Here is a 25,991-nt window from a genome sequence, read left to right as displayed (position 1 = left end):
ATCCCATCCCATCCCATCCCATCCCATCCCATCCCATCCCATCCCATCCCAACCCTTCCCAATCCATCTCCACCCCCGGCCCCGCCCCTGGCCCCCGCCCGACTCCGCTCCGGCTCCGGCTCCGCTCGGTGCGCGGCTCCCGGGGGTCCCGGCCCATGGCGGGGCGCTGAGCCCCCCGACCCCCAGCACCGCCGGGGCCGCTGCCCCCCACCATGCGCTGGGGGGGCCTCCTCCTGCTCTGCCTGCTCCGCGGGGCGCTGGGCGCAGGTAGGGGGGCCGGGGGGGCGGCGGGAGAGCTCCGGGGGGAACGCCGGGACTGGAGGTGCAGGGGGGTCCCGGGTGCAGGGCGGTCCCGGCCCTGCCCTGGGGGGCTGTCCGGGGGTCCCGGGCTCTGTGTTTTGGGGTGTCTCCGTGCCCCCCGAGCCCGCAGGTGCATGTCCCGCTGCGCCCCACACCCGACTGCGCCCACCCGCGCCGCGGGACCGCCCGTGGGGGTCCCACCCCCCTCCCCGTGCTCCGCCCTGCCCCAGTACCCCCACAGCCGAGATGGGGTGCCCGGACCCCCCATCTGTGCTGGGCAGCGCTGGGACAGAGGGGGGCTGTGTCCCCCCTGCTGGGGGTCCCCCCACCCGTGGCACCCCATGGCACGCCTGGCGCTGTCCTGGCTGGGGGTGCAGCCACCCGGAGAGATTTTGGGGAGCCTTTTGGGGGGGGATCTCTGCTCTCCGAGTGCAGTGGCGAGGGCTGGGCCCCCCCGTGTCCCCCAGGGATGGCGAGTGTGACCCCCGGGCACAGAGCCCCTCTCTGTCCCTACGTCCAGCCCAGCCCTGCTCCCCCCTGCCTCAGTTTCCCCTCCCGGAGATCTGGGAACAGAACCCAGCCCCGGGATGGCCGCGGGAGCTCGTTAGGCAGCAATTAGCAATCAGCTCCCCAGGGGTGACGGTGGCACCCCCCTTCCCAAGGGCAGGTGGGGGGAGCAGCCGCGGCCCCCCCGGGGCTGTGCTGTGCCCCCGGCTGGGGACAGACGTCCCGGCTGTGTCCCTGCCCGTGGGCGAGTGCGTGCCGTCCCCACCGCCTCCGCCCGCGCCGAGCTGCCAGAAACCTCCCAATTCTCCGCAGATTTGGTCCCAAATGGCTTTTTTATCCTCCCCCCCCCCCACCCCCCCACTCCCCAGCCGTGTTTCCGGCCTCCGCTCCCTCCACGGGGCTGGAGATGCGTCTGGAGGGGGTGAGGGACGCGTTTCTTTCGGGTGCTCGGAACCTGCCCTGACGCCCGGACCCGGGTTGGGGACCGATGGTTGGGGACATCGAGGGCACGGCCACACTGGTGCAGCTTCCCCCTCGGCGGGGTCGCGCTGGTGCGTGCGGGGGGTGCCATTTGTGGGGGTTGTTCCCAGCTGTCCTCCCCTGGCCGGGGCCACTGTCACCTGTGCCTGCACCTGCGGCCACCCCGGCCCAGAGAGACCCTTCCCCGCACCTCCATCCCTGCGGTGACGCTGCTTACCAAGGCTGAGACCCCTCAAAACTCGTGTCACAGAGTCAGAAGCGTTGCTGGGGGACAGGGCTGACCCCAGGACCGCACTGACCTCTCCCTGTGCCCCCTCAGGACGCCCCCCCGGGAGCGAGGGACGGAGGGCTCGGGACACGTCCGAGGGCACCCGCATCAGCCAGGACCTGGTGGGCGGCAGCCTGGCCATCGACACCCTGCCGGCCAACGAGACCCGCATCGTGGTGAGTCGGGGACCCCCTGCGCCCGCCCCCCGCCCGGATCCGCTCTCGACGCCGGAGCTATTCCCAGTCTGGCTCCAGTTCCGTGTGTGGGGCTGGATCCCACATCCCACAGGATAATTACAGCCCTGGGCTCGCTCCGAGCGCTGCGGCCGCCGCAGCCCTGCCGGGGCCATCCCCGGGCTGGAAATGCCAGGACGCTTCGCTGTGCGGGTGCCACGTGGGGACAAGGCCACTGTCCCCTGGTGTCGGTGCCGAGGGGGCTGTGTGGGAACGGGGGGGGGGTCCTCTCTTCACGTGTCACCTCCACGAGCGGCGGTGTCACCTCCTGGGACACCTCCCTCGGCTCTCCCAGCCCGGCTGTGCCTAATTACCCGCCCTCAATTAGCTCCCGGTTATTTGTGGCGGGGCCGCGGGTCCCTTGGCGGCCGGGGGAGTTCCCGGAGCTCTCGGGGTGGGGGATGTGTGGCCGCGGGTGGTTTTTGGTGGAGGGCGACTTGTCCCGGTGTTTTTGGTGGCCCTTTTGGCCGCTGCCACTCTGCTCCAGCTCATCCATCGGGGAGGGAGAAGAGCCATGAACCAGCAAAGTCCCAATGTGGAAGTGTTTAAAAATACCCCGAACCAGCCCAAAACCACCGGTGACCGCTCGGAGATGCTGGCGAACCGCAGGGAGGGTGTGATGGTGCTCGTGGTTCCCTGGAGGGAGAGGCAGCAATTTCCTGAGGTTTTGGGAGCTGCCCCGAGATTGGGGCCACAGACGAGGTCACAGGTGCATCCCACCTGCCAGAAGTGGGATCCTGCCTCGGGGGGTGCCAGTGCAGGGCCTGGAGGGCTTTTTCCCTCTCTTCCCCCAAAATATCCCGAGTTTGGGGTGCGAGAGGCAGCTCAGACCCCAAAGGGTGAAGCTCTGATCCCTCCCTGAGGGATCCATCCCTGAGCTCTGCCCCTCTTATTCCCTCGTCCCAAACCTCGCCTCTCCTAATTCCTGCGGTAACCAAGGCAAGGTGACGGATGGGAACATCCCGGTGAGTCAGCGATGAGCTCAGGAGCGTGGCAGCCGCATCCTGCACGCTCCAGCCCTGCTCCTTCCCCCCGGGATTGTCGGGAGCACTTCGGGAAAGCACAGGGGGGATGAGAGGACACGGGAGGTTTTGTCATTTGTCACCCAGCAGTGGCCTGTCCCTGCATGCAGCCGCTGACAGCTCGGCCTTCCCCGTGCCTCAGTTTCCCCATCCATAGGGAAGGGAGGGCTCTGGGATGCATCAGCCCCCGCGAAGAAAAGGGGCTGTAATTCCTGTAGGGAAGAGCTGGGAATGGCTGAGGACTCTTCCCTAAACTTTGCTGGAGCAGGAAAATCCACAAATTACAGGATTTTTTCCAGCAGCGTTTTATTCCATCCCAAGCTGATGGCTCCTTCCAGGCACCGGAGTTTGTGTGCAGGGAGTGGGGCTGGGACAGGGGGGTTTTGGGGGTCAGAGAGAGGTTTTGGGGGTCAGATGGGGATTCTAGGGGTCAGAGAGGGGTTTGGGGGTCAGAGAGAGGTTTTGGGGGTCAGAGAGGGTTTTGGGGGTCAGATGGGGATTCTAGGGGTCAGAGAGGGGTTTGGGGGTCAGATGGGGTTTTGGGGATCAGAGAGAGGTTCTGGGGGTCAGAGGGGGGTTCTGGAGGTCAGAGGGGGGCTGGGGGTCAGAGGGGCCGGGCAGCAGACGCGCAGCAGATGGGGACAAGCGGCGAGCGGGGCCGTGTGCCAGGCGCTGACACAGAGCACCAGAGGAGAATTTCCCAGGGAGAATTAAGATGCTTCCCGTCCCTCCCCAGCCCGGCTCGCTGCGAAGCGGCCTCCCCTGCCAAGAGATGGCTCCCAGCTGTGTGTCTGTCCGGCCGTCAGTCCATTCCCCGCGGTGGGGGTGGCGTGGCCAGGGCCGTGTGTCCCTCGGCAGGTCCCTGGTCGCTCTGGCGTGGCACTGTGGCCATGCTCTGGTTCACCAGCGAGAGGGGGCTCAGGGGGTCTGGGGGTGCTGCTGGTGGCTCGGGGGGACATTTGGGGTCCCCTCTCTGGGTGACAACAAAGCAGGAGCTGCTCCCTCACAGGTCCAGGCCCTGTTCCACGCTCCGGGGGTGTCACCCTGGAGCTCATCCCGATCCCTGCTCCCGCCATCCTCACCCCCCGCCCTCCCCGACTGCTCCTTCCAAGGTTCATCATTTCCTCCGAGCTTGTTTGCTCCGCTCCGAGTGGTCACTTGGGCTGTGCCTCCCAGCCCCCGGCCCTGGAGAGGGATTGTTCCTTCCCTGGAATGCTGCCTGTGCTGCGCGAGGCCTCTCGTGACTCACGGCTCTGCTCAGCCCGGCCTCTCTGCCCTCAGCATCCCGTGGAATTCCCGGCACCTTCTCCAGCATCCCCCGCTGGCTCTGCCGGGTGTTACCACGCTGGATTCATCCTGGATTTATCCCTGTTTTTTTGCTGGGAACACCTCCCAGCTTCTCAGCGCCGTCCCAGCACCGCGGGTCACCCCGTTCCACCACTCCCTGTCACCCGTGTCCCTCCCTGTGGCTGCAGGAGGACAACCACAGCTACTACGTGTCGCGGATCTACGGCCCGGGGGACGCGCGGCGCCGGGGGCTCTGGGTGGACATGGCAGCGGCCAACAGGAGCCAAGTGAAGATCCACGGGATCCTCTCCAACACGCACCGGCAGGCCTCGGTGAGCCCGGGGTGTCCCCAGGGCCGACTTGGGAAGTTCCAGGGCTTGGGAAGTGTTTGTGTCCCCCCGCCCCACGCCGGGGATGAAGGACCCTGCAGGACTCCACTCCAATCCCATTCCCATCCCTCTGCCCCCCCTCCAAGCACGGATCAGGCTCCCCACGTTCCCAGCTGGTGTTTTCCCGAGGGTTGAGCGTGGTTCTCACCTCCTCTCTCCCCTGCAGAGGATCGTCCTCTCCTTTGACTTCCCCTTCTATGGCCACCTCCTGCGGCAGGTCACCATCGCGACGGGCGGTGAGTCGGGGTGGGATGGGATCCATGGGATGGGATCCATGGGATGGGGTGGGATCCATGGGATGGGATCGATGGGATCCATGGGATGGGATGGGATCCATGGGATGGGATGGGATCCATGGGATGGGATGGGATCCATGCAATGGGATGGGATCCATGCAATGGGATGGGATCCATGGGATGGGATGGGATCCATGGGATGGGATCCATGCAATGGGATGGGATGCCCGCAGTGGGGAGCTGAACACGGCTCTGGTGCTGGCTCTAACCTCAGCCCACATCCCTGAGCCCCAGGGAGCTCAGAGAATGGGGTACAGCCCTTCCAGCCTCCTCACCGCACCCCAAACCTCCTCAGGGAGTCAGGAGCAATCTCTGCGCCTCTCTGCTCCTGCAGAGGCTGGGGGGATGCAGGGGTGTCCCACAGGCTCGAGGAAATCCGGAGGGTGTAAAAAAAGGGATGGGGGAGGCGGGGCAGGGCGGTGGGAGGCCGGGAGGAGGTGGGGACGGTGCTGGGGTGAGGAGGGGGAGCTTGTGCTGCTTCATCCTCTGCCCGTTCAGGTTTTATCTTCATGGGGGACGTCATCCACCGCATGCTCACGGCCACTCAATACATCGCCCCCCTCATGGCCAACTTCAACCCCAGCTACTCCCGCAACTCCACTGTCCAGTACCTGGACAATGGTGAGTCCCGCTCCAGCCACCCCCCTTCGGGTCCTTCCTCCCCCAGCCGGGCCCAGCTCAGCTGTCTGGGGCTCCCACATGGGTTGGGGGGTGTGGGGAGGGGGTCTGGGGGTGTTCAGCCCCGGCTCAGGGGGTCAGGGATGTTCTGCTCTGCTCCCAGCTGGAGGCTGGGGATGAGGTGGAGGCTCAGGGACAGGTGAGGACAGGTCAGGCTGGTGAGAGGAGGGGAGAGGGAAGGACTGAGCAGCTCTGGTCACCCCCAGGGACGGTGTTTGTGGTGCAGTGGGACAAGGTTTATCTCCAGGGCAAGGAGGACATGGGCAGCTTCACCTTCCAGGCCGCCCTGCACAGCAGCGGGAGGATCGTCTTCGGCTACAAGGAGGTGAGAGAGGTCTCTGATGGGGCAGGAGGGTCCCTCGGGGGTCCCTGTGGACCTGAGAGGGGGGTTGGGCATTCCTGGAGGCCTCGGCAGCAGCGGCAGGAGCCGGGGCAGGGCTGGGATCCGTCACATCCCCTGTCCCCGCGCAGATCCCAGTGCCGGTCCTGCAGATCAGCGCCAGCCAGCACCCCGTGAAGGCCGGGCTCTCTGACGCCTTCATGGTCCTCAACCCTTCTCCCGATGTGCCTGGTGAGTCCCTGGAGGAGCTGATCCCGCAGGGAGAGGGGCAGAAGAGGTGAGGGATCCTCGTCTTTGAGGATTTCAGGACGTGGGGATGCTCTGCTTGGATTCACAGGGAGTGTGAGGAGGTGGGTGGGGTTCGCCTGCCCCTCGTGTCCCCTCTGCAGCCTTTTTGGGATCCCTTTTTGGGATCTCCCCATGGCCAAGACCATTCCTCGGCCTCATGCTCTGGCTGGGGCTCTGCCCAGTCCAGAATCTCCACGAGCAGCCAAGCTCTTCCCTAAATCCCAACTGATGACGAGGAGAGAAATCCAATTCTTCGGTTCCAAAGGAAGCTGCAGATGGACCAGAGGCTCGGAGGGTGCAGGGTGCCCCAATCCCATAGGGATGAGGGGTTTAGGGCCCCAATGCCTATCAGGGATCTGCCCCTGTGCCAGCAGGATGTGGGCATTCCCACATCCACATCCACGTGCTTATTCCCTGCGTGCCCTGAGCTGCAGGGCTCCCCAGAAAGTCCCTTCCAGCCTCTCCAGTCACGCGGAGCCCAATTCCGCTCCTCCCTCCCGGCTTTTCCCGGTTATTTCTGGAGCCATCCGGCCCTGGTTTATTCCCCGCTCGCCGCAGTTTGTGCCGGAGCCCCGGCCGGGTCCTCCCCTCCCGCCCCGCAGCGGCTCCTTGGGCTGCTCCCTCCATCCCCACGGAATTCCCGAGCCCTGCCCCGGGCGTGAGGGCAGAGGAGATGCAGGAATGGGCAGGGGGAAAGGCGGGTGGGGTGGAGAAATGAGGCTTGGAGGGATGGAGAGGAGCGGAGGACGCTCGTCCTGCTCATCCTCGCCTTGCCGGGCTGGAAGGAGCGGGGGGATCTCCCGCGGGGATGAACGCGGTGCCAGCGAACCTGAACCTGGGACAGACCCCGCTGGCCCCGGGATGGAGGGGGATTGAAGGAGGAGTGTTTTGGGGGAGGAAGCGGCGGCGGGAGCCCTGGGAGCTCCGCGGAGGCTCCGGCCCGTGAGTCAGAGCCGAGCAATGTTTGTTTGGAGTTTTTTGGAGCGGTGCAGGGCTGGACCACGTCCATCCCCGGAGCCTCCGGTCGGGGGAGAGGGACAGGGCGAGCTCCGAGCTGCTCCTGGCAGAGCAGGAGGGGGAATCCGTGCCCTGGCACCCCCCAGCCCTTCCCGGCCCTCCTCCTGCAGCCCCCAAGGGAACAACCCCCACACCTGGAGCCACCTTTGCCTGGGGGGCTCAGCCCTTGGCAGGGGGGGTTTGAGCCCGGCCTAAAGCCCAGGCTCCGCTGCAGAGTCGCGGCGCCGGACCATCTACGAGTACCACCGCGTGGAGCTGGACACCAGCAGGATCAGCAGCCGCTCCGCCGTGGAGTTCACCCCGCTGCCCAGTGAGTCCCACAGCCCCTTTTCCACCCGGAATTCCACCCAGAAACCACAACAGCCTCCGATTTCCAGCCCAAGGGAGCAGCCAGGGCAGGTCCAGGGGGTGCTGGGAGGGTGATGCCGCCCATATCCTGGTGTTTGGGATGGAGGGAGGGGCTGCTGTCAGCACGGAGCAGCTCGCCCCTGTCCTGCGATCCCTGGCTGTCGCCGAACCTCTCCCACATCCAGCCCTGCCTGGCTGGATCCTCTTGGAATCAACCTCAGCCAACAGAAATCCCAAATCCCACGTGGGCGCCAGCCCAGCTCAGGCAGGAGGCTGGGATGCAGCAAGGGAAGAGCTGATAAAGGAAAGGATCTGCAGGAAATTCCCCTTCCCTCTGCTCGGAGGTCCCCAGGAAGGGACAAGGACGGTGGTTCCAGCCCCGATGGCCTTGGGGGACACGTGCCACAGCCCCAAACTGTGCCACAGCCCCAAGCTGTGCCCCGAGCTGCCCCTGCCCAGCCTTGCTCACCCCTCACTCCCTGCCCTGACAGCTCTTCCCACCCGAATTCCCATTTTTTTGGTTGTTTTTATCGCTCCACGAGCTGCAGCCGATTTTGCTGGACACGGCTTCACTCCGGGTCCAACGCCTCCACACCCGGCTGAGATTTCTGGGAGGTGCCTCAAACGGGTCCGTTTTTAGTGGCTGGGTCCACGAGGCAGAGCCGCCCCTAAACACGGGGCGAGAGCAAATCTGCCACGGAGACCCCGGGGGGCTGCACTAAACGCTCTCCCCGGGGTGTTTGATGACAATTTTAGCAGCAGGCAGAACATAAATAACCATCCTGCGAGAATCCTGGTTTTTCCTTTTCCTGCTGGAGGTTTGTTTTTTCCCTGTTTTTCCACCCCCTGGCAGCTCGGGAAGCTGGGAGCGGTATCTGCAGTGGAGCTCTAGGGAGCCAGACTCAGCTTTTTCCTCTGGGGGTTCAATTTTTAGCCTTTTTTTTTTGGGTCAGAAGGGATGGATTTAGGCTCTGCCTTCTGCTGCAGAGGCCTGGGGTTGTTCTCTGCCTTGGGAGAAGCTCAGGATGGGAGAGGAGATGAGGAGTGGAGGCCACTGGAGAGCCTGGGCAGGTAGCCCAGGTGTGGGGGAGCTCGCCCAGGTGCCAGGGGCAGAACAGGGAGCCCAGGGATGAAGTGCCTGGACTGGGGAGAGCTGTCCCAGGTGTCCCAGGTGGGATGGGGGCTGTGACTTCACCTCCATCCCCAGGAATGTCACAGTACCAGACCCGCTCTCGGCTCTGCCATCCAGGGCCCGGTTAAAACTCCTCCATTCCTTGAAATTTTTAGCATCCAAACCCTTCCTGGGCACCTTTTCCAGCCAGGGGGACACCAAATGTTGGTGCTGTGTGAGAGTTCCTGCAGAACCCCTTGGAGTGGACACAGCTCCGGAGGGTTCAGTTCCTTCCCCCTGAGGAACGCTCCCTGCACAACGGGAAATGGCAAAAATTCCCAGCTGCGTTTAAATTCCCAGCTAAAGGGAATGGGAGGAGCTTCACAGGCGGGCTGGGAGCCCATCCTGCCGGGATGGAGCTGCTTCCTTTATTTACCATGGCAGAGAGGTTGGGGTTGGACACTCAGGGGTTGGGTTGGGCAGTCTGGGGTTGGGTTGGACACTCAGGGGTTGGGTTGGACACTCAGGGGCTGGGTTGGGCACTCAGGTGTTGGGTTGGGCACTCAGGGTTTGGGTTGGACACTCAGGGCTTGGGTTGGACACTCAGAGGTTGGGTTGGGCACTCAGGGGTTGGGTTGGGCACTCAGGGGTTGGGTTGGGCACTCAGAGGTTGGGTTGGGCAGTCAGGGCTTTGCTTGGACACTCAGGGCTTTGCTTGGACACTCAGGGGCTGGGTTGGGCACTCAGGGGTTGGGTTGGGCAGTCAGGGGTTGGGCTGGGCACTCAGGAGTTGGGTTGGGCACTCAGAGGTTGGGTTGGGCAGTCAGGGCTTTGCTTGGACACTCAGGGCTTTGCTTGGACACTCAGAGGTTGGGTTGGACACTCAGGAGTTGGGTTGGGCACTCAGAGGTTGGGTTGGGCACTCAGGGGTTGGGTTGGACACTCAGGGGTTGGGTTGGACACTCAGGGCTTTGCTTGGACACTCAGGGGTCGGTGCTCTGGTGCTGCCCAAGCCTCCAGCTCCCCGCAGCCACTCCCCTGTGCCCCTCCAGATGTTGGCATCTGGCTGGAGCCTCCCTCCTCTCTCCTTTCCAGCCTGTCTCCAGCACCAGAGCTGTGAAATGTGTGTGACCTCGGAGCTGACCTTCAACTGTAGCTGGTGCCACGTCCTGCAGAGGTACCTGGCAGGAGTTTCCTTCCCTGGCGATGCCTCTGGAGCTGGGGCGGTGCCAGGGCTGGTGTCCCTGTCAGTATTTCTGAGGTTTTTTTTATTATTTCCCCATTTTTTGTGCTTTTTTGGGGGTGCTGAGGTGCTGCTCTCAGTCCCACAGTCACAGTTAGGCCGTGACCCGATCTCCGCTTACAAGCCACTCCAAGGATGCATTTCCTGGGGATTTTGGTCCTGGAACAAGCTGGGACCTGAGGCAGGGCTCAGATTTTTGTCAGGGAGCTTAAAAACGGGGGAAACTTGTCCTGACTCAGGCTGGGATCAGCTTGGAGTGCGGGGCACCCCTGGAAGGGCTCCAGCAGGGAGGTGACAGAGTCAGGGACGCTCCTGGGTGTGGGACACTCCCTCCTCGTCAGGGATGGGAGCCAGCAAAGGTGTGGGGGGCTGATTTTTGTGGGGCGTTGAACGGAGGACGTGGCCCTGCCCCTGCTCTCCTCCAGCTCGGGCAGGGTTTTGCAGAGCAGATTTTAATGAGATGGAGCTGAAGGATTTATTGAGAGCTGGCGGCAGGGGAGGGGACCCAGTAACACAAATCCTGTGCCGTGGAAACCCGGGGGGAACCTCCCAGCCCCCCCTCCTCGTCCCCTGAGCCACCCTAAAGCAGCACTGAGTCCCTGTGACACCCCCTGAGCCAGTGCCAGCGGCTCAGTGGTGGCTCTGGAGCAGGGAAAGGGGCGTTCTCCTTCTGGGGAGCCCAGATGTGGCAGAACTCGAGCCTGGGGTGCAGCGGGTTCGTCTGGAGCTGGTTTTGTTCAAACCCTTCCTTGTCCTGCTCGTTCCGAGTTCAGGGCCTGGGCAAGTGGGATTTTATCAGATCAGGGAATGGGTTGGGTGGGAAGGGACCTCAAAGCTCATCCAGTGTCACCCCACACCTCCCACTGTCCCAGGCTGCTCCAAGCCCCGTCCAACCCGGTCTTGGACACTTCCAGGGATCCAGGGGCAGCCACAGCTTCTCCGGGCATCCTGTGCCAGGGCCTGGCCACCCTCACGGGGAGGAATTTTCCCAGTATCCCATCAATCCCAGCTCTCTGGCAGTTTAACCCCTTTTGCACCCCCAGTTGCTGGTGCCGGTGTTCGCTCCTGTCACTGGTGCTGTGTCGGCCGCCAGCCCCGCGTCCCCCGGGGACAGTTCAGGTTCCAAACGGGAATTCCAGATGGCAGGAATGGGCTGGGAATGTTGAGCTGCAGCAGGACAACCGCTTTCAGGTTGGACCAGCCAGGTCCTGCAAAGCCAACCTGATCCTTCCCAAAGAACTTCCAGGCTTGGAGCTGGCATCCCCACTCCACGATTCCAACCTGGAGCTCTCTCCCAAAAAGTGGAATCCATATTTTTGCCTCTCCTGAGCCCATAATCGTGACAGGAGTGGGATTTTAAGCAAAGATCTCAGCAGGAGCTGAAGTTTTCTTCGTGGTTTCTCCCTTTCCTGGTTGGGTGAATTGGTGTTTGCCTGAACTGGTTGGGGTTTTAGTCCTGCCCAAGCCTCTCCGAAGGTCAGAGCGCTGCTCCGTTCCCTGTTCCTGCAGGGAATTCTCGGGCTGGCCTTCGCCTGATGTCATCTGCAGTTCCTGCAGTGTTTTTCCTGTGCAGATGTTGCTGGAAGGAGCCCAGAGAACCTCGTGGAGCTCGTGGCCTTGCCCTGGCACCGAGTCCGGGGAGTGGAAACTCGAGCTCAGCCCGTGCATTTCTCCCGGTTTCCCCTCTCCTTTTTCCTTGGAGAAGCGCTCTTGACCCTTTTCCCCCTCTGGGAAGGGGAATGTTGGGGCTCTTCCAGCACAGCTGTAGGGAAACCCCACACCTCTGGATGAAATCTTGGCTATCACCTTTCCAGGCTCTGTTATTCCAAATATCTGCACCCAGCACCCGCCAGGGCAGGATTTGGGATTTTTGGGAGCTGAGGAGTCACAGGCACTGCCACCCTCGTTACCTGGCATGGGATAATCCTGCTGTTCCCCACAGGTGCTCCAGTGGCTTCGACCGGTACCGGGAGGAGTGGTTGTCCTACGGCTGCGGCCAGGTGAGCCCGGAGAATCCCAATCCCTCCTGTGGAGGGCGGGAATGGGGCTGATCCACGGGAAAATCCATGGCCCAGCTCAAAAAATGAATGCTGGGTGACCCAGGGTGTTCTGGATCCCACTGAGCATCCCTTGGGATATCCCTGTGTTCCCTTGGGATTTCCCTTTATTCCCTTTAGGTGTTCCTTGGGGTTTCCCTTTGGAATTCCATTTGTATCCCTTTTTACCCTTTGGAAAACCCTGTATTCCCTTTAGATACTCCTTGGGACATCCCTTTATTCCCTCTGGATATCCCGTTATTCCCTTGAGACGTCCCTTTATTCCCTTGGGATATCCCTTCATTCCCTTTGGATATCCTTTTATTCCCTCTGGACATCCTTCATTCCATCTGGATATCCCTTCATTCCCTTAGGATTTCCCTTTATTCCCTTCAGGTGTTCCTTGGGGTTTCCCTTTATTCCTTTTAGATAATCTTTGGATATCCCTTCATTCCCTCTGGACATCCCTTTATTCCCTTGGGATATCCCTTCATTCCCTTTGGATTTCCCTTTATTCCCTTTAGGTGTTCCTTGGGGTTTCCCTTTGTTCCTTTTAGATAACCTTTGGATATCCCTTTATTCCCCTTTGGATATCCCTTTACTCCCTCGGGATATCCCTTCGTTCCCTCTGGATACACCCACAAAGAGTCGTTTATTCCCCTTAAACACCCCTTGATTCCCTACGGATATCCCTGGATTCCCTTTGGATACCCCTTCTCCTCTCCCTTTATTCCCGTTTTTCCCGTTGTTCCTCCTCCTCCCGGAGCGGGACTTTTCCTCACTCCAGGCAGGAGGGAGCGAGTCCCGTTGGTGTCCTCGGGAGCAGAATTATCCCGCAGCTCCTTCCTTCACCTCACAGGGATCGGCTCCGACCAAAAATCAGCTTCTGCTCCGGCCTTTTCCTTTCTTTGTTTGTTTTTCCTTTCCCCTTTTCCCTTCTTTGTTTATTTTTCCTTTCCTTTTTTCCTTTTTTAGCGGTTTTTTTTTCACTTTTTATTTTGGTTTTTTGGGGTTTTTTGGGGTTGGTTTTGTTTGGTTTGCTTTGGTTTTGATGGGGTTTTTTTGTTTGGTTGGGGTTTTTTTGTTTTTTTCTGGTTTGTTTTGGGGGGTTTTGAGGGGCTTTTATCGTGGTTTTATGTTTTTTGGGGGGTTTTATTGATGGTTTTGGGGGGGCTTTGGGGGTTTTTTTGGGGGGCTTTTTTGGTGCTTTTTGAGGTTTTTTTGGGGTTTTTTGGTGGGTTTTTGGGGGTTTTTTGGTGGTTTTTTGGGAGGTTTTGGGGTTTTTTTGTGGTTTTGGGGATTTTTTTTGGCTTTCTTTGGGGGTTTTCTTTGTGATTTTTTTGGTGGTTTTGTTTGTTTTTTTTTTTTTGGCGAGGATTTTGGTTTTTTTGTTTGTTTTTGGGGGGGATTTTTTTGGTGATTTTTTGGTGGTTTTTGGGGGTTTTTTTTGGTGTTTTTTTGGTGGTTTTGGGGTTTTTTGAGGTTTGTTTTTTGGGAGGTTTTTGGGGTTTCTTTGTGGTTTTTTTTTCAATGGGTTTATTCTTTTTCCCGACTGAAAACTCCACTTTATTTCCTATAAACCAGAGGCCACTGAACCCACGTGGGGGCACCGGACCCTTGTGGGGTCACCCAGAGGTGCACCAAGCTCAGCCTGTGGGATTTGCCAGCTCATTGCCCCTTGTCCTGCTGAAATCCTTCCCAAATTTTCCTCCTCTTCTCCAACCTCTGCCTCACTCCCGGCCCTCATCCCCCGCTTCCCCTCCAGCCTTTGCACCCGCGTGGGAAGCGCAGCCCCGCGGCCGTTCCCGCTGGAGGGAAACTGAGAAAACCAGCTCCGTCTTCCCTGTTTTCTCTCATCAGCCGGATGAAAAGACCTGCGAGGATTTAGCGGAAGGCGGCCGCTACTCAGCACCCCCGGACAGCTCGGCGTCACCAGCAGGCCCAGGACGGCACCTCCCCGACGGCCTCGCTCTTCATCGACAGCCTCACCACCGAGGGTGGGTGCCCAGCAGGTGACCCCTGATCCCCAGGGATTGTCCCTGGACTGGTGACCCCAAATCCTTGATCCCTGAGAAGGTGGCTCCCAATCCCTGATGCTCGTCCTTGGACAGGTGACCCCAAATCCTTGATCCCTGAGAAGGTGGCTCCCAATCCCTGATCCCTGGACTGGTGACCCCTCACCCCTGATTCTGATCCCTGGACAGGTGGCCCCTGATCCCTGGGGATTGTCCCTGGGCAGGTGACCCCACACCCCTGATCCCGCTCCCTGGGCCGGTGACCCCTGATCTTGATCCCTTGGAAGGTGATCCCCCATTCCCGATCCCTGGAGAAGTGATCCCCATCCCTGATTCTGATCCCTGGACAGGTGACCCCAAATCCCTGATCCCTGAGAAGGTGACCCCCAATCCCTGATGCTCATCCCTGGACTGGTGACCCCAAATCCCTGATCCTGGGGCAGGTGATCCCTTATGCCTGATTCTCATCCCTGGACAGGTGATCCCAAATCTCTGATCCCTGAGAAGGTGACCCCCAATCCCTGATCCCAGGGCAGGTGATCCCTCACGCCTTTATTCTGATCCCTGGACAGGTGACTTCCCCCATCACTGGGGATTGTCCCTGGGCAGGTGACCCCACATCCCTGATCCCGATCCTTGGGAATGTGATCCCTGATCCTCATCCCTGGGAAGGTGATCCCCCATTCCCAATCCCTGGACAAGTGATCCCCACCCCTGATCCCAATCCCGATCCCTGGGCAGGTCTTTCACTGCCTCATAAAGCAAATCCAAATCCAAGTAAATACAAGGAGCAGATGGGTTTGGAGCAGAATCATGGAATGGTTTGGGTTGGAAGGGACCTTAAATCCCATCCAGTCCCGTGGGCAGGGACACCTCCCATTATCCCAGGTTACTCCAAGCCCCATCCTTGGGGCGGGATGAGGACAGCAGATGATGCAAAAGGGAAGGAAGGGCAGCCAAGAGGTGCCACCTGAGGGAATGTGGCACGGTGGGAAGAGTTTTAGAGTTTTTCCGGCTTTTTTACCCATTTGTGAAGGTCAGCAAAGCAACCAAGCCACGGTGGGCGGGAACCCACAGGATCCTGAAGGGATTAATCCCGGAGAGAGGGGCTCGGGATTCCAACGGGCTCAAGGCTTCTGGGACCTTCAGCCTGGAATTAACGTGGTGATCGCGCTCTCCTTGGGAATGCTGCTCCTTCCAGCTCCACAAAACCCCCCCGAGCTTCCCTGGAGATCCCCCCGAGTCCTAAAGCTCCATAATCCCATCACCACGGGGCCGGCCCCGCCGATCCTGGCACAGGGAGCGCCGCAATTTGGCTGCTTAATTGTCCCTACCGCAAAGTGCTAATTAGGATAAATAGAAAGGAGCGTTGGTAATTGTCCTTCAGTGGTGGAAGGAGCTGGGTGGGGGAACGGAGCTCCTTCCTGCCAGGGCTGACTTTGAAAGGAGCGCTTAAAGGGAAGACTTGGAACAGCAGCATGGAGATTGTTTTCCAGCCCATCGCCCGGTTCTTGGAAAAAACAGAGCGAGAGGCTTTGTGTGACACAGCCAGGCATGGAGTTAATTTGGGATCTTGGACGGGAACGAACGGCAGCTGCGCCCGGAGGAGGATTTTGGAGAACAGCAGAGGAGCAGCTACACGAGGGAGGGGACCTGGTCCATGGTGTTCTCCCTGGCCAGCTGAGATCCCTGGATCTGTGTCCTCTCCAACCAGCCCAACTCACTGGATCCACATCATTCCCACCAGCACAGATCCCTGGATCTGTGTCCTTCCCAGCCAGCCCAGCTCTCTGGATCCTCATCCTCCCCACCAGCCCAGCTCCCTGGATCTGTGTCCTCCCCACCATCCCACCCCCCTGGATCTGTGTCCTCCCCAGCCAGCCCACACTGGTGGATCTGCACCCTCCTCACCATCCCAGATCCTTGGATCCGTGTCCTCCCCAGGCAGCCCCGTTTTTTTGGATCCACATCCTGCCTGGATCTGCTGCTGGAGCTGCTGGTGCACAGCCTGACTCACCGGCCACGTGCCGCTGCCGTGGCCAGCACACGTGGGAGCCAAGCCCCGGGAATTCTGGATCAGGATTTGGGAGCCGAGCCAAGCCCCAGGAATTCTGGATCAGGATTTGGGAGCCGAGCCAAGTCCTGGGAATTCTGGATCAGGATTTCACCCTCGTGAGGGCGGTGCTGTGGAGCCTGTGGTGAGACAAAGCCTTGCCTGATGGATCCTGGTTCTTCCAGAGCAAGGCAAGGAACAGAAGTGGATTTCGAGCATCCCGTGGGTTTATTTGGGATGCGTTGGCTGCAAATTCCAAGGACACCCAGTTACGGATCAAACCTGGCACTGGGAGCTGGGAACGACCCCGTCCCTCGGGTGTTTGTGCTCCAGGTGCCTCCTCACTGAAGGAAATCCGCAACCCACACCCCGCTCACTGTCACTGTGGCTTCTCAGGTGCTTCCCTCGTCCACAGAAATTTCAAACTCTCCAGAGACCCCATTCCAGAGGGATGGGAGTGGGTGGGAAGCACACAGGGATATCACAGAAAGCTCCTGACTTGATTTTTTCACCGCGTTTTCTCCTTTTCAGACGACACGAAGCTCAACCAGTTTGCGGGAGGAGAGGGTAAGGCCTTCACCCCCTCCCTCTGCTCCAAGGGAACCCAGGTTTCCCTGGATTCGGGTGCACGGGAGCTGTGCTTGGGCACTGGGGTGAACCCCAGAGGGATCTGGGTGCAGTTCCTGTTGTCCAAACCCCGATTAGAGCAAATCCAGGCAGTGAAAAGAGAGCTGGGAATGATCTGGTTTATCCTGCTGCTCTTTGTCCGCTTTTCCCGCTCATTCCCGCTGTGCCGGCTCGAGGAGTTTTCTCCTTCCGCGTAATTCCCGTTATTTGCAACATTTTCACTGACACAAAGTCTCTTTTTCCTTCGAATTTCTCTGGCTGGGACACAAAATCCAGCGTCAAATCCAGCTATGAAGCATCCTCTGCCCAGCTCTGCCTTTTCCCTCCCTTTTCCCGGCAATCCCAGCTCAGTCCCAGTCTTTCCATCAGCCCCAAAGTGCTGCCGTAATTCCAGAGGTTCTGGAAGGCTCCAACCCCTCTTCCCCAGGTGTCAGATCCCCTTGCAAAGCAGGAGTGAATCCCTATTCCCTGACGGCAGCTCTGGGAAGTTCAGCTGGCAGAGAGGAGCCCCAGAGCCTTCAAAATCCACCATATTCCTAATTTTAGCCAAATTTCCCCCCCAACCGGGATCCATTTGTGTTGGAAAAAAGGGTCCATGGACTCTGGCGGGGGGAGGAATTGCAGTCCAAACCAATATGGTTGATAAAAGCAAGCTCCGTTTATTAGCAATGCAGAGGCACACATATAGTATACCAGCTCGTTAACTCTTAAACGGCTTAAAACTTAATCAAAGCGCATTTCTGCTTCTACATAATTGGACTTACATTGGCAAGCTTCTACAGTCATGTTATGATTAAAAGAATTCCGAGTTCACCCTCCTCCCTCCGGGTCTTATCAGCGCAGCTGCATCGCTTCAAAACTCCGTTTTTGTTTCCCAGGCCTGTTTCTCACACAGGGATTTTTCCTCATGCAGAGTTTTTCTCACAGAGGCCTTTTGCTTGCAGGCTCTTGCTTGTACAGTTCTTTTATCGGTCCCATAATTCTATCAATGATCCATGCCCCTGATCCTTTAATAATTTTGCAACAAATTCGCCCTTTTTCTTTTTGTACAAGCAATACTCGATGGGTCACAGATGTAGTGACTTTGTATATTATCTTCTGCAAGCGCTGGCATAGGCAACACTCTATTATTAATAATATTACTAGTCCTACACAGTAATCAAATGCTACACAAATAAAACCAGCCATGATTTTAAACGTAGTAACTTTAAGCATCTTTCTAAGCTGAGACCATCTTCTTTTTGTAATTGCGTGGTTAATTGATGTAACTTACTTATCTGCTTGTGAATCAGGACAAAGCGGTTAGAAAAATTTATACCTTGGAACTTTTCACAGCCGTGGCTGTGAGCTAATAATAGAAAATCAATGGCTACTTAATTTTATAATATTATAAGTCTAACACTAATAACATTTACACTTAACTCATTAAGCATTTGCAAGGTTATATTAAACTCATCCCTCTCCCAGCAAGCAAGTTTATGCAAAATTGCGAACTTACATTAAACTCATTTGGGAACAGCCGGCGGCACCCTCCGTATCCCGAGGTCTCAGCGCCGCTCCGGGCTCAGCTGGATCCTGTTTTCCAGGTGTGGGAAGCAGCAGCCTCCCTTCGCAGAGCTCCGGAGCCCCGATGCCCACGGGCACCATCGTGGGCATCGTCGTGGCCGTGCTGCTCCTGGCCGGGATCATCCTGGCTGGAATTTACATCAGCGGCCACCCCACGTCCACCGCCGCCCTCTTCTTCATCGAGGTGAGCGAGGTTTTGGCTTCCCACCCCAATCCTCGTCTTCCAGAGGATAACGGGGAGCGGCAGGAATTTTGGGAAGTTCCCATCCCAGTCCTTTTCCGTGGTCCTGCTGCTCTCCCCACCCCCCGAGCTCGGCCTCTCCTTCCCTCACGGTTTTATTTCTGCCTCTGGTTCCCCTCGTGGGGGAAATTCCAAGCGGGTTCTTGGGAATTTCGGATCCGTGAGGAGCGCCCGGAGCCCGCAGGAAACGTGAAAATCGCCCCGTTCACGTGATTTTTGGTGGATAATGGTTTTGTTTCTTCTAATTTTGGATTTATTTTTGCTAATTTTGGTTTTATTTCTTCTAATTCTCGTTTTATTTTTGCTAATTTAGTATTTTTATTTCTACTGATTTTGGTTTTATTTCTTCTAATTTTGGTTCTATTTTTGCTAATTTAGTGTTTTTATTGTTGCTAATTTTGGTTTTATTTTTGCTAATTTAGAGTTTTTATTTCTACTAATTTTGGATTTTTTTTTTTCTAATTTTGGTTCTATTTTTTCTAATTTTGGATTTATCTTTGCTAATTTTGGTTTTATTTCTTCTAATTCTCGTTTTATTTTTGCTAATTTAGTATTTTTATTTCTACTGATTTTGGTTTTATTTCTTCTAATTTTGGTTCTATTTTTGCTAATTTAGTGTTTTTATTGTTTCTAATTTTGTTTATATTTCTTCTAATTTAATATTTTTATTTCTTCTAATTCTGGTTTTTTTTTTGCTAATTTAGTATTTTTATTTCTTCTAATGTTGGCTTTATTTTTTCTAATTTAGTGGTTTTATTTTTTGCTAATTTTGGTTTTATTTTTGCTAATTTAGTGTTTTTATTGTTTCTAATTTTGGTTCTATTTTTTCTAATTCTGGTTTTATTTCTTCTAATTTTGGTTTTATTTCTTCTCATTTTGGTTTTTTTTTTCTAATTTAATGTTTTTATTTCTTCGAATTCTGGTTTTATTTTTGCTAATTTAATATTTTTATTTTTTCTAATTTTGGTTTTATTTCTTCTAATTTAATAATTTTATTTCTTCTCATTCTGGTTCTATTTTTGCTAATTTAATATTTTTATTTCTTCTCATTTTGGTTTTATTTCTTCTCATTTTGGTTCTATTTTTGCTAATTTAGTATTTTTATTTCTTCTAATGTTGGCTTTATTTTTTCTAATTTAGTGGTTTTATTTTTTGCTAATTTTGGTTTTATTTTTTCTAATTTAGTGTTTTTATTGTTTCTAATTTTGGTTCTATTTCTTCTAATTTTGGATTTATTTTTTGTAATTTAGTGTTTTTATTGTTGCTAATTTTGGTTTTATTTCTTCTAATTCAATGTTTTTATTTCTTCTAATTCTGGTTCTATTTTTGCTAATTTAATATTTTTATTTCTTCTAATTCTGGGGTTTTTTTGCTAATTTAATATTTTTATTTTTTCTAATTCTGGTTTTATTTCTTCTCATTTTGGTTTTATTTCTTCTCATTTTGGTTTTATTTTTTCTAATTTAGTATTTTTATTTCTTCTAATTTTGGTTTTATTTCTTCTAATTTTGGATTTATTTTTGCTATTTTAGTATTTTTATTTTTTCTCATTTTGGTTCTATTTTTTCTAATTTAATATTTTTATTTTTTCTCATTTTGGCTTTATTTTTGCCAATTTAGTATTTTCAGTGTTGCTATTTTCCATTCTATTTTTTTCTCGTCTTTGGTTCTATTTTTTCTAATTCAATATTTTTATTTTTCCCCGATTTTGGTTTCATTTCCCTGTGTCCGTGACGAGCCCCTGGAGTGGCTTTGGACGGATATCGGGGTCCCACATCCCGACCCCAAGGAAGGGCTTTGATTCGGGGTTTTTCCTCCTTCTGTGCCATCAGAATTCAGGATTCATCTGCAAAACAACCCCACGGATCAGGCCCTAAACCCTCTTCCCCTGCTCCACGGGCCTGGAGGGATTTTGTGCATTGGAATTTCCAGACTTTTTTGTTTGTTTGGGGTTTTTATAATTTTTTTTCAGTTTGGTTTGGGGCTTTTGTGGGTTTTTTTCTCATTTTTGTGGGGTTTTTTTGTTGGGGTTTTTTCTCATTTTTACGGCGAGAGCTCCAAACGGAGGAGTTTTAATTCCTGGCATGGCGGGGGGTCCGACGATCTCCATCTGGAGCGGGGAGAGGGGTGGGATCCCGAGGAAGGAGGAGTGGGACGGATCCTGGCACGGGAGCTGCTGCTGGGCTGAGCAGAATTCAACCCTCGGCCTCTCCTGACCCATCCCTGGCTTTTTCCTGGAGCCGTTTTCCTCCTCTCAGCCCTCGGCCTCTCCTGTTCCATCCCTGGCTTTTTCCTGGAGTGTTTTTCCTCCACTCCACCCTCAGCCTCTCCTGATCCATCCCTGGCTTTTTCCTGGAGTGTTTTTCCTCCACTCCACCCTCAGCCTCTCCTGATCCATCCCTGGCTTTTTCCTGGAGTGTTTTTCCTCCCCCCTGTGCAGAGGGAAGCTGCAGAGGACGATCTCTGAGGCCTCTCCCAATCCAGATCCCGAAATTCTGGTGGGATTTATCCACCCCCAAGGAGAAGGGGCAGTGCTTGTCCTTGCTCTGACACAAAGAGCGGAGCCGCCTCTTCCAGGGAATGCTCGTGGTCCTCCTTGGCTGCTCCAGGCACAGATTATCCCAGTTTTTCCAGGCTGATTTCACTGGAAGCTCCATTCCCTCCCCTGCTCCCCATTTGGTGGCTCAGCCCAGTGGGATCGATGCATTTGAAGCATTAAATGATATTTTAAAACTCATTTTTATCACCAAAACCTCGAGCTCTCCCACCGATGACGTCCTTTGTGCCTCGGGACCTGTTTTTTCCCATTTTTCCCGCTTTGCCTGTAGGAATTGGGGTGAAGGGCTCAATCCCAGCTCCTCACATGCCTCTGTTTCTGTCCCCAGCGGAGGCCGCACCGCTGGCCCGCCATGAAATTCCGGAACCGCTCCAACCACGCTTCGTACGCCGAGGTGGAAGCGGCCAACCAGGAAAAAGAGGGATTCGTGGAGGCCGAGCAGTGCTGAGCGCTTTTCCCGAGGAATCCCCAGGAATCCCCAGGAATCCCCAGCCTCCCTGAGTGCCGGAATCTTCCGTCGTCCCATTGCAAAGTGTGTCCCCTCTCGGGAAAGGAGCGGCGAGGAGAGGGAGAAGACCCCAAAAGGAGATTTTTGGGATGAATGAGGGCGGCCTGGGTGTGTCTGGATCCTCGTGGGCAGTGCCTGGAGCGGCACCAGGCTGGAAAAAAGCGCAGCCCATTCTTTTTCAGCTCCCTGGGGATTTCTGCCTTTTTTTGGTTGTTGTTCCTCTTCCCTCCTTTTGCTGGAGCCTGGACAGGGGCAGGGATGGTGGGGAAATCTCCCTGTGGGCAAAACAGGGATTTGCTGGAGCAGCAGAGAGGATTTTTGGGGCGCCGGTGCTCAGGAACGTTGTGCCGGTGCCTCTGGAGCGGCTGGGAAGTGGGAACAGATCCCGTGGAATCCCAGGAGGGGCATCCAGGGCTCCTCTCCCACCCCTCACCCCCGGCTCTGTCCCGTTCTCCTCTCTCCTCTTTCCACTGACATTTGAATTTTGCCTTCACGGCTCAGCAGCCTCCAGCCCTGGATCTTCTCATCCCACCTCTGTTTTTCCACCCCTGTGCCTCCAACTCTCCCTTCCGAGCAGCCCCTTCCAGCCCCAGCTCCTGGGAAAGGGGAATTTGGTTTGTTCTGAGGACAAAACGCCGCCGAGGATTCACCTGCAGGATCTGTGCGGGCCCCACCGGCTTTGCTGCGCTTTTGGGCACTTAATGAGTTTTGCTGAATTGCTAATTGTGACCCTTGGCCCTTAAAGGGGAGGGGGAGGGGGAAATAAATCTGAGATTCTGCCAAAACGCGTCCTCTGATGGCCACGGATGCGGCGGGAGCAGAGAGGGTTTGATGGGACAGAGCTCTGGAGAACGGGATAAATCCTGGAGTAAATCCAAGCTCGTTCTTGGGTGTTTCAGATCCATGAGGAGCGCCTGGACGCCGCAGAAAACCTGAAAATCCCCCCTTTAACATCATCATTTTTAGGGTTTTTCCTCATTTTGGTTCATTTCCCCCATGCCTGGGATGAGCCCCTGGGTGGGTTGGGATGGATTCGGGATCCCACATCCCCAGCCCAAGGAAAGGCTTCGATTCAGGACCTCTCAGGGTTTTCTCCTCCTTCTGTGCCACCAGAACTCAGGATTCACCTGCAGAACAATCCCACAGATCAGGCCCTAAACTGAGGGGAAAAAACCCCCACAGAACCCCACAGATTCTGGCGGAGGTAAATTTTCTTTCCACACAAAAACTGTTGGATTACGGGGCTTTTTCCCCCTCCCTTTTATTTTTAATTTCCTCTTTCTCCTCGGCTTTTTATGCCCATGATCATTTTGGGGATATATTTTATCCTCTGGCTGCTCCAAAGGCAGGGTCTGTCTAATTCACGTTTTCCTTCTCACCTGCCGAATTTATGGGGCCGTTACGGATAAATACGGATCTTTGGTGGCATTCAGACCCCAGATTCGACTTCCCCGCAGCCACTGGGGAGGGGTTTTTTTGCTGCATTTTAAGGCATAAAAGCACCAAAATGTTCAAGCCGAGTCAGGATCGTGGCCCAGACAGATTTGGAAGAGAAGTTTTATTCCCAAGTAAAGCTTTTCCCTAAAACCTGTTCCTTTCCCCGAAGTGGGAAGGATTCAAAGGGAATTCACCCAGGTTTTGCCCCAAATCTGATCTCCTTTGTAATGGTAACGAGCAAATTTTTTCTCTGGATTTTGCTCTTTTTCAACGGTTTAAATTGGAATTATTAATTCCAATCGTTTTAGGCCGGGTTTTTCCTGTTTTTCTGCACCTGAGCACACGGGAACAGCGAGATTTTGGGTCCTTCTCTTCCCCCGCAGCCCCTGGAAGTGCTGGGAAACATCCAAGGGTTCTGAAATGCCACGGATTTAAAGGAAAGCTGCCTTTAAAGGGCGAGCATTAGTGCCAATCGCTGAGCCAGGATTTTGGGAGGATTTGGGGAAAAAATACAGAGATTTGGGAAGGATTCAGGTGGGGAATCCCAACATCCACAGCACGGAAATGGCTGGATTGGGATGCGTAGAACACCTGGAATTCAGGGAGATGCTGAGTTATTAAAGGCTCTTTAATTTTAAATTATTTAAAATTTTGCCTTGAAGGGAAGAACCAAACCCAGCCAGGCTCTGCTCCAGAGGTTTGGGATCTGGGCATTCCCAGGTGCAATTCCTCAGCTCCGAGGTGGTGGAGTAAAAGGAGAAATTCCTGCCCAAAATCAGCTCCAGGCTGGATCCAGCTGGGGATGCTGCGTGCCAAGGAGGAGAGCAGGAATTCCCTGTCCTGCTTTTCCATGTTTGCAGCTGGAATTTCAGCCTGGGGAGAATCACTTCCTGAATATTCCTTGTGGTGGAAGAGGAGTTGGAAATCTGGGAAATCCGGGAAAATCCAGCGCTGCCAGGGCTTAGAAAAAAGGGGGAAATGGCTTTTCCACGGCCAGGTTCTGTCGGAAAGCAGAGTCTGGATGCTCCAAATCCAATCCTCCTTTTCCTGCCCGGGAAACTCCGAGGTGCTGGTTAATCTTGGAGTGACGATGATGACATAAAATCCGTTTAATTTCGCTTTTCCAGCCACATCCTGAAGTTTTCCTCTGCATCCCTCTGGATTCTGGGCTTGCTTCAGTGTCCCTGTGTATCGTGACCTCCTCTTATATCACGACAGAGGGGCTGGGGGTGCAGCTGTGCCCGGCTTGGGTGGCTCAAAACGGGGAGAAAACCCCAAATTCTGCCCCAGCTCCTCCTTTGTGCCACTGCTGGGCCCGTCCCAGATGGGAAGTTCCATCCCTTCCCTGCTCCTGGAACCTCTGAGCTGGAAAACAGCTGGGAAAACACAGCCTGGGCTTCAGGGGAAACCCAAGGGAGGGAGGTTTGGGGTGAAAAAGGGGGTGAAACCTCCTTTTTTTGACTTAAAAACGATTCTCTGCGTAACTAAAGGCCAATTTTCCACACTCCTGAATTTCCAGCAGAGTCTGGAGCGTTCTGAGGGACCCGAGGCACTTCATCCCTCTTTTCCTGCAGAGCGTTTGCCACGGATTCTCTGCATGGGATGGAGCCTGGATAGGGAATAAAAACCTAAAAACCTCTTCCTTTCGGAAGGCTTCTTTTTCCAAACAAACCCCACAAAGGATTCTTTGGGAATGGCTTTCACCCCGGATTTTTTTTTCCACAGATGCTCCAGGAATACAGGGAATTATTTCTTTTAAGGCTTTTTTTTCCTTCTCGTTTATTCTGCTTGGATTATTTCGATTTTTTTTTTCCCCTTGGATCATTTGGTTTTTAAAAATATTCAAGATCAATGTTTTGATCTCTGCGTTCCTCCCAAATAATTTCAAATATAAATCACTTTAAAGGTCATTCATAAACCCGGGAGCTCAGGGCAGCACTGCACACCCAGGCTTCTCTTTGGTTTTTTTTTTTTTTAATCTCTATCCATTTATTCCCATCAGAAAAATAAATAATAAATCCTTTATTTCCCCCCCCGTTTTCCCTTTCACCCCGTTCATCCCTCTTTTCCTGCAGGAGCTTTTTCCAGGCTGTGCTAACAATGCAAACAGGTGGGAGGGAATTGAATCAGGATTAAAGAATTCTCCTGTCCTGGTGCCTTGTTCTGTCTCTGCGAGCGGAGAAGCAGCAGATCTATAATTAGGGATGAAAACATTCCTTTTTGATAGAAATATTCCGATTTTTTTTTTTAACTGAAACGCACACAAATCCCCACTTTTTAATAGAAAATGAATTAGGAATTCCATAGCTGCCAACAAATCGTCTTCACACCAAACAACACCCCCCGAAATGCAAAGAAACCAGGATTTGTACCCTGGAAATGCAAGCCCAGGTACAAAGCAACATCCAGGGCCATCATTAATAGCACTGACAGCAAGGAGGGAGCAGATTGCTCCAGCAGGGCCCGTGGGTGGAGGAAGAAAATCTCAAATAGATGCTCTGAATCTGCATTTTCCAGGCAGAATCAAGCTCTGGGTACGGGTGGGAGAGGGGAATTTGGGCTCCTGCTTGGGTGTTAAATGTATTTATTGTGCCTCACTCAGCAGGGAGGGATGGGAATGGTTTCCTTTCTCAGAAAGAATTTGGGAATTTGCTGGTTTTGGGGGGATATTTGCAGGGAGAAGGTGTTTTTAAGGCACGGGGGAATCACATGGAGGTGCTTTTTCCCCCTCCCACAAGGCAGGGATGGGAAGAGGAGAGGGTGGATTCCTGGGGTGGGATAGTTACCAGCACAATCCTGAAAAAAAATGGGTTTCAAGGAGCAGGAAACCCTTGCACGTTTCCCTTCAGCTGCCACGAGAGGATCCTGAAATCACCTTCACCTCCCGCCACAATTTTCCCGTTACAAAAAGATGAGGAAAACTCCAATTCCGAACATTTCCCGTTGATTCTTCTTCTCTTTCCCCTTTTTTCACGCCGCAAATCCCGATTGTTTAGCAAGTAGGTCAGGCCAGGCAGCAATTTTCCCTCACTCTCAGGAAAAAGGAGCTAAATTTTCCTGCTCCCCTCCTCGATTTGAACTCCAGCTATAAAATTTGACAGGTGGGTTTTGCTACTTTTTAAATAAAATCTGACAAAACCCTCG

At 54.8% G+C, this 25,991-nt stretch overlaps 1 protein-coding gene across 1 annotated transcript; it reads left to right on the top strand.

Annotated features, from left to right (window-relative positions):
* Window positions 1–93: 93 nt before the first annotated feature.
* PLXDC1 (plexin domain containing 1) lies at window positions 94–24,485 on the top strand. Its single transcript, XM_039565823.1, is given in 15 exon segments — window positions 94–267; window positions 1,607–1,731; window positions 4,286–4,429; window positions 4,653–4,722; window positions 5,281–5,403; window positions 5,667–5,785; window positions 5,932–6,031; window positions 7,320–7,415; window positions 9,660–9,741; window positions 11,750–11,807; window positions 13,704–13,778; window positions 13,780–13,840; window positions 16,443–16,478; window positions 18,125–18,288; window positions 21,231–24,485. Coding segments are annotated over 15 exon segments (1,428 nt in total). The 5' UTR covers window positions 94–212; the 3' UTR covers window positions 21,351–24,485.
* Window positions 24,486–25,991: the final 1,506 nt, after the last annotated feature.

Source organism: Corvus cornix, chromosome 27 (assembly GCF_000738735.6).
Source record: "Corvus cornix cornix isolate S_Up_H32 chromosome 27, ASM73873v5, whole genome shotgun sequence".
NCBI classification, from domain to species: Eukaryota; Metazoa; Chordata; class Aves; order Passeriformes; family Corvidae; genus Corvus; species Corvus cornix.
Note: the sequence above shows the minus strand (reverse complement) of the source record. Positions and strands in the feature narration are given on the sequence as shown.